Source organism: Anas platyrhynchos, chromosome 2, assembly GCF_047663525.1.
Source record: "Anas platyrhynchos isolate ZD024472 breed Pekin duck chromosome 2, IASCAAS_PekinDuck_T2T, whole genome shotgun sequence".
NCBI classification, from domain to species: Eukaryota; Metazoa; Chordata; class Aves; order Anseriformes; family Anatidae; genus Anas; species Anas platyrhynchos.
The window spans coordinates 23,351,433-23,364,617 of NC_092588.1; the positions used below are offsets into that span (position 1 = coordinate 23,351,433).

Sequence of the window (13,185 nt, forward strand, 5' to 3'; positions counted from 1 at the left end):
ACCTATCACCATAAATTTCTCTCTTTCTTGAGTGCGTACAGATCATGGTCTAGGAATGTAGGAAGGCCATGTAAAAGGTGTGATGGCTGGGATTAGACTTTGTCAGCAATAACCCTTCCTTCATCAGGCTGCTGTAGCAGCAGTGGCATCGTGCACCCTGCCCTAGCCTGCAGAAGAGGAAAATGTGCCTGGTTCATCTATTTGACTCCTGGTATTCGCTGTCTCTGGCACTTCCCCATAGCAAATATTTTTATATGGAAGAACCAGGATTCCCAGAAGCTCTCGGAGGCCCAGTCCTAGCAGGAAACTTCCTGGTCTCATGGGCCATGCAGACATGACGGGACATGAGCTCAGTGCACAGGAGACAACACCAGAAGCAGGGAAAGGTTTACTCTGTGCCACAAACCATCATTAAAGCTGTCTGAAAGGCAGGTGCCTTTCAAGAAGTCTCTACCAGCTACTTCAACACGGGCAGGATCTTAGATAGTGATAACACACGTTTCTGTTCAAGTAGCTGAGGGGAAAGAGGGTACATTTGTGACTTGGCAAATTCACAGCACAGTCAATGGATTTCTTCTGAGGATGCACCAGGTAAAGACACAGACTGGGCAGCAGTGGGTGGGCATGGGCACATCTGGGCTTTGGAGAACAACACGAGCTGGCTAGCAAAGGAGTGTTGAGACCCAAACACAGCCATGTAAAGGCAGAAAGCACATTTCTGAATAAGGGGAGAGAGCCTCTGCATAAATGCTGCTGAAAGAAACTCCGAATGTGATAAAAAGACTGTTTGATTCCTCCCCTGTTAGCAGAGGTGAGACTGAAAATCAGCTAGACTGTAGTGTCAAGTAGCAGCTCCAATCAATGGGAAAAAAACAAACAAGCTGAAATTTGGCTCCAGCTGTTTCAATTAAAAACAGACACAACAGATACAATATCTGAAGTTTTTCAGAAGAAAGCAGTGAAATTCATCAATTAAAATCAACTGCATCTCTAACTCCAGTGGGCTCTCTACTGCATTTAAGGGGCATAAAATGTTATGCTTGGAAACCACCACATGATCTCCTGCTAAATGCTTTTCACCATTACTCTTGTTTTTCAGTTGCCCAAGCTTCCATTTAAGGATAAAAGTCCCGTGTTTGTATTGCTGGAGGAGAAGGTGGCTTTGCCAGAGAGCTTCACCCACGTGTTCCCCAGGAAGGGCACCTGTGACTTCAGGTGGGAATTGCGTACCTGGGCCAAGCGATGCAGGAGCACAGGAGCAAAGATTAGGAACAAAGAGAAAGCAATGGCTACAGCTCTGAAATCACTGGATACACGCCACCTGCTTCCTGCTCAAAAATATTATCAGCAAGTATTAGTTCTGAGCAAGACCACCAAGGCAGCAGAAGGCTTGAAATGGTGGGAGAACAGAAATTCCTCCTTTACAGAAACAGGCAATCACCATCCAGAGTGGGACCGAGTGCCACAGCTGTCAGTCCAACCTAGAGAGCTAAGTGAAGGTACAATATGGCATCAAGATAAGTCTTGGGGTAGTTTTATAGGAACTTTTTATGAACAGCTGTTTAACTAGTCTTTCACCTCACCTGGAAAGGCAACTTCTTTTGTAAACCTCATGTGATGCAGGGACATGAAAACTCGTGTTTTAAATGACACCAGAGCCATAATGACTCTACCATCAAAATGCTGAGGCAAATGGCATTGGCTATCTCCAAAGAAGCCTTTTTTGTACATGAACTAACAAATATAAAACTGGAGAATTACAAAGCCAGCCTGAAAACAGGACAGGTTTGAGGTTTCAGGACTGTGATTAGTAACAGAGTTGTTCGGCAAAACAAGAAAACCCCAAGTTTCTTGTGTGCTGTCTCTCCTACAATTTCCAAATACCCTCACACCACATCACAGCTCGTGCAATACCCTATGGATTACATCTGTTTAAAGACAGGAACCCCTCAGCTGCTTCTCCCCAAAATACCCCTAGTGCCTTCCCATTATCTCTAAATTACCCCCCAAAATACTCGCACAACAGTAGCAGCATTTGCTACTACCCCACAGAATTTGCAGACACAGGCAAAAGAAAAAAGACCTGGTGCTTACTCCAAAGCTACATGTGTGCTGATTAAACAGGCATTTGTCGTCATTCATAAAAGGATAAAAGCGGAGTTTCTTCCTGCCTTTTCCTCAGCTGGGACAGAAAGGCACTCATCCATCGCTCCTCAATCACTCATCTGCAAAGAACGTATCAGAACTTCATATTCTGAATATTTCTATGCCTCTATCAAATGTAGTTAGAATTGATCAAAAGGTTAAAAACTGAGGAGGGCTGGGGAAGGCGGCAGCTGACAGACACAGCTGCAGGCAAACTGCAGCACAGTTGCACAAGCTTACTGCCTTGCAAACCTTGCCTGCAGTACTGAAGGGCAATTTTTCAAGCATCAGAAGTCCTCAGATAATCGTAACAGCCACAGCCCCACTGATGGAAAGGGAGTCTTCCAGTTCAGACCAGCTAAGGGGCCTTGGCGCCTTTAAAGATGTCTCTATTCCCATAAAAAAAAAGAAGGAATAAAGAGCACCAACTGGCCGAAACTTTAATCTTTCTTCACATAAACAACTTCTGTGGAAATGCCTCCAGTTCTTTGTTTTTTTGAGCAAATTAACCACGAAGTAGCTTGCCAGTGTTCTTGCCAATCAGTGGCGTATATAAGCTTCAAGAACGCTAGGAAAAAAAAAAGTGCATATTTTTCTTTCCCTTGTGCTTTGTTAAACATCAACGTTAACTGGGAGAAAAGCCCCATTTGGATACCATCAGGCAGAACGGCCACTAGTTGGTGAATGTTTCTGAGTTTGGCTTCCAGCAAAGCAAGCAGTGGGCAGAGCATAGCGTGGCACGACAGCAAGCAGAAATTGATAAGGGTGCACTGCATGAAATGCTTCTGTTCACTCAGGTCAGGAGATGCCTACAAGCTGTGCTGGTACCAACATGTGCACAGACCAGTGCAGACATTTATCGGTACACTGTAGAAAGCTTTTTTTTTTTTTTCTAGAGTGAAGCTACAAACACCCAGAACAGAAATTTGGGGTTCGGTTTCTGCATTGGGTGGCTGTGGAATAGCAACTTAGAGCATGATTCACCTTGTTGAATTGTAATCCAGCTAAAAGTAGGCATTTACTCTGAATTTGCTGCCTGTGTTTTGTCTCTGGAAAAGGAGGAGAGACAAAGGCACCTCCAGAAGATGCCCGTTCTCATCATCTTGGTGCGGAAGATGCAGAACAACTCGCCCTAGAAGATGCTTTTTCGTCTGACCCAAGGCTGACTCCTTTTGTCTCAAGGAGAAGCAACATCCACGTGAAATCAAAGAGTGAACTGGAAAAAAATAAATCCTACCAAAAGGAATAGGTTCCATTTTTTTCCCTCAAAAAAGTTGAAGTGTTGAAGTCTTTGTGTGAAGCTACTTGAGACTGTGCTACTGTTGTGTGGTCTTACAGTGAACATCCAGCTAACTGTTATAGTGTCTGGAAATCCGCAAAAACATCATTAAGAAAAAAAAAAAGATATGAACATAGCACAGAAGCTGTCAGCTCAATTAAAGTAAAATAAATGCCAACACTGAAGATTCAGAAAATATAAAGCTTAACACATTCAGTACTTGATTTATTTAGAAATAAAAGTAAAAGCTGTTAAGTATTTTAACCAGAGCAAGAAAATAAACTTCATCACTTAAAATGTAATTATTTAAACAATTTTAATGATTTTAAAATGAATTTCATGTATTTGGTCCTACGCCAATAGCTACTAAATGGTTTGGGGAGGGGTTTTGTTGAAAGTACAGAATACTATTTGAACTACAATCCTTCTTCAAATAATGCATGGAATTACCAAAATCCTAATTACCAGGCATAACTTGTGTCCACTTGCCATGCCCGAGGGTCACAGTGGTATCATGATGAAGTGCTATTAGATCACCTCTGAAAAAACTTGCTCAAATAGCATAGTGGTATCTTGCTTTTACGGAACCAAGGGGCTACAGCAGACATGGAAGCAGTAGTCCTCACTACACATAATGGAAGTTTTATTGTAAAATTTGTATTTCAGAGTGTTCACTTTAGCTTTCAGATCATGTATCTGCGTTTCTCAGATCAGTGATACAACACCCAGACACAGTTTTCATGGCTACACAACGCACCATGACTTTAAGAGTCCCAGTAAACACCCAAAAATGTGACAAGTGCATCAGACAAGCCCATTTAGTTGGCTTATTCCCGTGTATTTATGTCCACAGTTCCAGAGGCAATGCTTGGAAGTGGCGCACTCTGAAAATACAACTTATGGAATTGGTTTCAGATAAAGCTAATTAATTCACTTCTCACACAATCTGCACATCAGTCACTTTGCTGTCATTTTTTGGGGTCAGATTTTATGTGCACCGTAAGATATCAAATCTGCACTAACCAATCTGCTGTGGAAGATGAAAGGCGCTGTCCCACGTGGCTACCTACAGGTTAGCTTGGATGACCCAGATATTCTCTCCCAGTTGTACATTCCTGCAGAACACTGGTATAACAAGAAGAGCTTGATACAACAGCTAACCAGAACAGAGGGCATCAGCAAAGGCTGAGATATTTCCCAGCTGAGAAAACAGCATTTCACCACAGGTTGTACAGCAAACACACAAGTTACTACTAGAGGAAGCCAAATATTTGAACAAGCAGAGAGTGATGCATTTCATTCATGCCTGAAAGGAAAGCCAGTGAATAAGAATTATACGATGCCACCATGAATTTGCCCTTAAGACGCAAAACAGTTTGTTCTGAATAGAACAGAATCAGCAAATACAGACACAATTTTTGTTCCTGGAGGTGGAGGGAGCATAGGCAATTTTCCAAGAATCATAAAAAAAGATTTAAAAACACTAAAAGAAAGAGTAGGCCTGGTTTCTTCTGTAGAAGAATCCTTTTTAGTTCACTTTTAAAGAACAAAAATTAAAACACATGTATTTTGTTTTCAGTCACATTCTGATATGCCAGTTATTCTGAGACTGGAAAAATGAGAGATAAAGGGCTCAAACAATGCAAAATAAAGAAACAGCAATACACAAAGATGTCTGATGTTCATCACTACAGTATGAGAGTGGCTAATCTCATAACAGAGCTTGTCTACAAAGAGCTCTTCAAGAAACACAGATTGTTCAAGTGCACAAATCCTTCTGATTAGAAGCAGGAAAGGCTAGTTTCTTATTTAAACTCTGCCAGAGCCAAGAGCAGGAACAGCAGCTGATTTTATTTTTTAAAGGAATACTTAGAGCATTCCTACTGACCACAGGTTACAGTTCTGGAAAAAAGGAATGATGAGGAAAAATAGGTTCCATCTGATGAAAGCATCCACGGGTATCAACGCAACAATCTCACAAGTCTGTTTTGATCTAGTTTTGACGGGTGTAGTGACAAAAGCCCATATGGAAGTAAAAACAGCAAAAAAATACAGATCAAGGAGTAAGACTGGAATTTGCACTTCACAGATCAGAAATCACATAGCATGCTAAGAACAGCAGGACGCCAGACCGAATTTCGAGAAGCTAGGTGTAAGGAGAACACAGGCAGATGAACTGGCTGTTTCATTCATGACTAATTTAAATACAGTGCCAATTAGGTAAACATCTAGATGATCTCTGGCAGCAGTACCTGACTGTAGACCAGTCTGGGAGATGGTGGGAATGAATTGCATTCCCACAGCTGACCTTGGAGCCCCTTTACAATGGCTGTGCCACACTCACCCTCCAGCCTGTGAGGAACTACACCATCACATTACTTGATGAGACAAAATGTTTTGATGGGACACTGCGGTGAAGTTAAATTTGACAGAAGTATATCCCTATAGTGATGAGACTCAGGTGTGAGCCTCCTCTGTCCTGGATTAACTTGCCAAGGAAATCGGCTGTAACAGCCCAAAAACAGAGTCCGAGAATACAGCAACATAAAATAAGCATGAATGACCAGGAAATCAGCCCTAAAATGCAAACCTAAGAGCCTATCATCTTGATGGTCTAGCCGTATCTATCAGCATTTGGTGGAACAAGTCTAGGCAGGAGATAAATTTGTTTAGGAGAACATTCAAGGAGAAGGGACTCTTAAATATGAATTTCTGTTAAGTTTAGACTCAGTTTTGATGATTATCTTTACACATAGGTGAAAAAAAAAAAGACAAGAGCCAGCATCATGGTCTGGATCCAGTCACAGATGCGTGTTCCTGAGAGAGATGTATATGAGAAATTATCAAGAGTGAGGTAAGAGTGTGTGAATTAAATTAACTGAGCAGCCACCGGAAAAGCAACTTGTAAGATAGGGAATGTGCTCAAAGACAGTTCTGCTTAAAAAGCAGAAAAAAAATATCAGAAGGCTGATATTCATGTGATTTCATGAAGCTTCATCATCTCTAATATGAAGGAACTCATTAAGAAAAATTAAAAGATTGACTTATTGCTACATTACCTACTTACTACATCTTACACTGAGCTTTCATTCTCTGATAATGGTGACCATGCAGGCTCAAAGCACTTCCTAGATCATTGATTGATGTGTTGCTTTTGGATGACCCCTATGATGAAAGAAGGGGTTTAACAGACAAACTTGCAAAATATTTATACTAAGTATGAATATTTGTTCTCGGAGGAATGGATAAAATAGAAAATCCAGTTTAGACAGCACACAAAATGTTCTGGAAGTGAAATGCATTAAAAATATTTTAAATTAAATATTTACCCAGATCCTTAATGAGTGATAATGCTTCCCATGATATAAATGCTCCACCACCGTCATCCATAGCTCCCTGCCCAACATCCCAGCTGTCCAGATGTCCACTGACCAATACAATCTGGAAAAACAATTATGAGAAAATACATTTATATGAAAACAGTAAATCAGAAAAGTCAGTTCAGCATTTATGCATTTTAATGACTTTGTCATAAATTTCACTTTTTAGTTCAAAACGGGAGGAAAAAAACATTCACATGAAACTAAAACATTGTTCTCTAGTCACTGAACATAAATCTGAGATGGCCAAATGCATCCTACTGCCTCAAACCACTGCCTAAATCAAACTGGGTACGCTGTGAGGAAATGTTAAATGAAGAGTTTTGTGTTGTACATTAACAAAGTCCGTACTTTCCAGGACTACCATATTGCAGAATGGGGAAAATTTCTTTCACATTCCAGCCGTGTACTGTTTAAGCCCTTAAGTATGAAATTTGATTAGCTCTATTTCTGGGTGCATATGCAAGAAATACAAACGTAGACTGAAGCATTGCCAGGCAGAGGTTGTTGCTTTATTATATATCTATGGCTCCTACCACGGAGGACCTCTAATTTATTACTGGATCCCCTATGTGCTACAACAATGACAAGGTATTTTATAGTTCCATTAGTCATAAGGCAATTTTAAATTAAAAACTACATGGTAGCAAGTCCCAGATGGTTTTTCTGTGAAGAGAGTTTTGTGGCTACAGAGGATGATAGCACTGTATGTGTCTCCAGAAACACTTTGAACTCTTTTTGAAATGTTGACAAGCAGAATCACACTAGTACCAGAACTCACAGAATCATAGAACAAGGGAATGTCTTGAGTTCGAAGGGACAATGATCATCAAGTCCAACTCCTGGCTCCACATAAAACCAGCCAAAATCAGACCACATGGCTGAGAGCATTAACCACATGCTTCTTGAACTCCATCAGGCTCGGTGCTGTGACCACTGCCCTGGGGAGCCTGTCCCAGTGCCTGACCACCCTCTGGGTGCAGACCCTTTCCCTACCCCCATCCTGACCCTCCCCTGTCCCAGCTCCATGCCGTTCCCTCGGGTCCTGTCGCTGTCCCCAGAGAGCAGAGCTCAGCGCCTGCCCCTCCGCTCCCCTCATGAGGGAGCTGCAGGCCGCCATGAGGCCTCCCCTCAGCCTGCTCTGCTCGGGGCTGAACACACCAAGGGACCTCAGCTGCTCCTGATACATCTTGCCCTCTAGACCCTTCTCCATCTCTGTAGACACTCTCTGATTGTAATGGGGAGGTCAAAGAGAGAAAAGAAATCTGAGCTGAGCAGGCACAGCAATAAGTGTTGATGAAATGATACTACAGGACAAAAGCAAGAGCAGAAAGCCTCCACCATGTCCTAGGAGTCTTTGAAGAACAGGTATCAGCAAAGAGCACACGTGGGATGTAGAAGTGTCCATCCTATGACAAGTCAGCACTGAGGAAAAACTGAAAGAGACCCTGGAGCACACGCCTGTGTCCTGCCCAGAACTGACCATACATGAAGGGATACTTCCATCTCCCTGGTCAGCTAATGTCAATGGGGTCTCAGAGTTTTGGCATGTAGAAGATGGTGAAAAACACTTGCTCCTCCTGCTACCTTCTGTTCCCCGAAGAATTAAGGGATGCCAATCTCATGGCTTTTCATTCCAGCTTTCATTCATCACAGGACAACTATTCTAGCACAGATAATGAGAACAATTTTTCCTGTTATCAGCCCTGGAGGGTGAGAGTGTATGCTCTAAGTGTGCAGCTAACATTGCAAGGAACTAACAACTTTCCTCCTCACATGAGAGATATCTTAGTAAGTTTTCACTGGTTATTAAAAATAACGTACAAACAGATCACGGACTGCAGCAAGACCAAAGTGTGCTCATCAAACCACAGCATTTTTTCATCCAACTAAATGCAATCTCAGGTAAAACAGCTAAAACTCCTCTTTGTATTTAATGAGGGCCTTGACAAATTACTGTATTGCCATGGCTCCAGTCAGAATGCACCACATCCCTTTATATTTAGAAAATGCATCATGAAATGTTTATAAATGTGTGTATGATAAAAAACAGAAGTGTGATGCTTTAGAAGCTGGAAAACATTGTGATCAAAACCCGAGAGTGACTTACTCTTTCCTTCTCAGATGCTTCAACTCACTTTTGTGCTTATCCAGCCTTGCCTAAACATGTGTTAGCTTTGCAGCCCACCATGATTTTCTTGGTAGTAAACAGACAGGTTGCAGCCTTTATTCCAAAACCTCTGCTCTTGCAAATATGTTTGAATTTCAACTGCAGGATCCTCTGCAAAAGCTTCAGATTTACTCACTGCAGGTATTCCTGCAGTGTAGTGCCAGGATCGTCCCCAGGCCCCAAGTGAAAGCCTGCAAACAGCAGGACTTTCAGGCACATTTCACTGCAGAAGTTTTTAATCTGTAGCCAGCCACTGCCACAACAGCAATATAGCTTCAAACCAGATAATCTAACAAAAGCCATGCCAGCTTTTGAGGTAGAAACCTTTCTGAAATGAAAGCAAAACAGCTATGCTTACTGTTACTCATTGGTCTTTTTGTTTTCTTATACAGGAGGACTGAGAGCACACACACACGCACTTGCACTGGGATGAGCCATTGCTTGGAGAGCTTGTGACATGTGCAGCCCCACTGCAACACATGCATGGAAGACAGATCTCAAAGAATGCTGCATGCCGTTGTCCTCTGAAAAAAAGAGAACAGAAAAAAAAGAGAGAAGAGAAGAGAAGGGAAGGGAAGGGAAGGGAAGGGAAGGGAAGGGAAGGGAAGGGAAGGGAAGGGAAGGGAAGGGAAGGGAAGGGAAGGGAAGGGAAGGGAAGGGAAGGGAAGGGAAGGGAAGGGAAGGGAAGGGAAGGAGAGAAAAAAGGAAGGGAAGGGAAAGGAAAGGAAAGGAAAGGAAAGGAAAGGAAAGGAAAGGAAAGGAAAGGAAAGGAAAGGAAAGGAAAGGAAAGGAAAGGAAAGGAAAGGAAAGGAAAGGAAAGGAAAGGAAAGGAAAGGAAAGGAAAGGAAAGGAAAGGAAGGAAAGGAAAGGAAAGGAAAGGAAAGGAAAGGAAAGGAAAGGAAAGGAAAGGAAAGGAAAGGAAAGGAAAAAGAAAAGAAAAGAAAAGAAAGGAAAAGAAAAGAAAAGAAAAGAAAAGAAAAGAAAAGAAAAGAAAAGAAAAGAAAAGAAAAGAAAAGAAAAGAAAAGAAAAGAAAAAAAAAAAAAAAAAAAAAAAAGAAAAGAAAAGAAAAGAAAAAAGAAAGGGCTTTGAGTGAAAGGATAATTGCAGTATAAAGGATGTCTATGCCACAACCTAAACGTCGCCATGTGGTTTGTTTACTTAGAGCAAAAATTGGTTTTAGAAAGATAACTATTCACTCTCCTGGGAAATGCAACTTGAAGCTGAAGTGAACTATTTACATCAAGTTTATAAACTCATTGAGAACCAAGTTTACAATAGAAACAATGCCTTGACTTTAGCAGTGAAAGAAGACGGCACTAATGCTGTTCCCTGGCAACAACCTCAACATGAGTGTCTGATAGGGAATTACTCCTCATTTTTGTGAACAACACATATTGCAACAGCAGGAAATTTTGAATCAGAAGAAGGTGGTGTAATCCTGTTTGGGATTACAGACTCCAATCACAAAGCATCTTTACCAACTCCAGTACATTACACCAAAACAGATCAAGGTTCAAGTAGATTGAGAAAGTCAGATAATTTTATGGATGAACTTTCACTTAAATTGACTTAAGTGGATGCCAAGAGCAATTACATAAATACAATCAATGTACTTCTATTTGAAAGCTTTTGCAGAACTGTTGGTTTTTTTTAACTATCATGTTTCTGCAGCACCTACTAAAATGAAAGTTTCAGCGATCTGTCTGATAGCTAGCCATAGACATTCTTAAAATAAGACAGTTGCAAAACAACAAAAACACTAACAGTGTGTTTATCTTGGTCTTTAGGGAGATAAAATGTATTTGGGACAATGAATGGGAATATTTCTGAAATTCATACTAAACCACCATATTATTTAAAACAATATTATAATTCTATGTTCACGTGGGATTGTAAGAAAGGCAGTTTAAGTGAACAAGGAAATATGATTGTTATATTTTTAACATTGCTTTCAAATCTGTTACGTGGCTCTCACCTCCAAATCTGCACACAGGCTAATGACTTACATTTGCACAAAACACCCATATAAAAATGTCAGCACATGCCAACAGAATGTAATCACTGCAAAGCAATTTAAGTAAGTATATGTAAGTATAAGTATTTGTTCTAAATATACAGAGAAACCACAAGCATTTGTATAAGACAGGAAAAATACAGCAAAACACATTTGACAAATGAACCAAAAACACATTAAGATAAGATAGCTTATGTGCCACATGACAACTTAAGATTTGGCATTCCTGCAGTGACACAGCTAAAAAAATAAGACCGTAGACACAGTCCTGATACAATGCAACAGGAGAAGTGAAACTTGAGGTAACATTTCAAATAGATGAATTATTCTATTTCCATCTGCACTAACATTATGATGCCTTTAAGTCATGCCCAGCATTTCAATCAAGCATCCTAAAATGTTTTAAAATTTACATTACATTTTATATATTTATAGAACTATGTATTTTTGTATTTTATGTTTTAAAAATAAGATCAGAAAGAGGAACCACCCATTCACACACTTCTGCACATGTCACGGGGTTATCCTTTTAAGCACGATGGTTTTTGCCACTACAATTAATCTCCCATTCCATATGTATTCACACATGTTTATTCAATTTGTCACATAATGATTCCGTAAAATGTAGATGAACTATATTCTGCTTGGTTTGAGGGTGTTTTAGGAAAAGTCCATTTCACTTCTAGTTAGTCTCCATAAACTCACTTGCTCGTCTACAGGTACGAAGCAAAGGCTTCTTTCCATGCAACATTAGAGATGATAAATGATAGATGTTAGGAAACATTTTCAGTCATGGAATCCAATCTAGAATAATATTTGCATCAAGTTGTAAAAGCCAGCATTCAATGTTATTTCATGCCACTCAGGTAGATAGATGGTAATGGAAGAGTAATGAAGCCATCATTCATCCTTGCCCTTCATGGGTGAAGAAGACTTCATGGAGAGAGGCTAATGTCCTAGGACCTTTAATAAAGTAGGACCTTTATCAAACATCTTTAGCCAAGACATATTCAAACCCCAGCTGCCTGAAGTTCAAACTAAAACAGTGAAGCAGTCTAGAGTAACTCAAGTTCTTTTCAACTGCTTGTCTACATTTTCAGCCAAATATGGCCACCATTTAGTTGTTTGCTCAGGCACAGTCTATGGTGTTCCAACCCAGTTGATGAATTACCTGGAAACTCATGAAAAGCATCTCTATTAATATTTTTTTTGGTGGTTCTTCCTTCTTCACTTTGCTCCTAAACAGGACCGTCTTTAGCTCTGTGTAGCTCAATGAGGTATTACACTATTTGACCGGATATTTTATTGTCAGGAATCACCTCCTTTCAATGCATGGGGTATTTGTACAATACATAACCCATACATATGAACACCACATACAGTTGATCTGTATCTGGACTAAAATTAACGGAAGACAGAAGTCAGTTAATAATTAGGATCCTCAATTCAATCCAATCCAAAAATTGCCAATAAATCCTCTCCTTCCCCTGACACTTGTTAGTCTTCACACAGACAAACATTTTCTCACTTCACCATTTTCTATTTTCCCCAGACTTAAACAAAATTTCTGAGACTAAGTAAACCATGACTTAAAAATTCTTACTGCCAGCTTCTCAGGCAGAGGAATCCACTATCTAATACAGTCCTGTGCTCCTAAGTATAGGGAGTACATCTTGAGTGATCTGCCCATTTGGGCAGTGTAACAACTATGAACTGCCAGATGGCTTCAGTTTATAAGAACCTGAAGATTTTCTTCATTTCACTGTGTTAACAACAGAGAGAGAACAAGGGAAAAGAGGAAGACAGCATATCACATACCTAACTAATGGACAAATAAAACAGCTGGCAGTCCTAAATTTAAGCCCATCGTGGTTACCTTGCCTTCAAAACTATGCTTAAACAGTCTTCACATACACCAGTTTGCAAACTGAAGTAGTAAATCTGGCATGGCTCTCAGTCCCAAAATGTATGAGCATCATCTACAGTAGTGCTTTCAAATGTGGTCTGGAAAATGGCAACACCAAGCAGTATGTTTTTCTACAGTTTACCCACATAGCAAAACTGGTTACTACTGTCCACTGTCACCTCCCTCTTAAGTAATTCTTAGTCTGCAGACTGTATTCTCTTCTGCATTTTTAGAAAACAAACAAACAAAAAACCTGTCATCTTAATGGAATAAAATTTTGGTGTGTAATT

At 40.4% G+C, this 13,185-nt stretch overlaps 1 protein-coding gene across 2 annotated transcripts in view; it reads right to left on the minus strand.

The window, feature by feature from the left end:
• The window catches only part of CPQ (carboxypeptidase Q), a 153,935-nt gene that overhangs the window by 52,769 nt on the left and 87,981 nt on the right, over positions 1–13,185 (minus strand). For both annotated transcript variants that reach the window (XM_027452499.3, XM_038174734.2), the window contains exon 5: positions 6,754–6,865. In XM_027452499.3, coding sequence (XP_027308300.2) covers positions 6,754–6,865 — 112 coding nt within the window. The remainder of the gene's footprint in view (positions 1–6,753; positions 6,866–13,185) is intronic.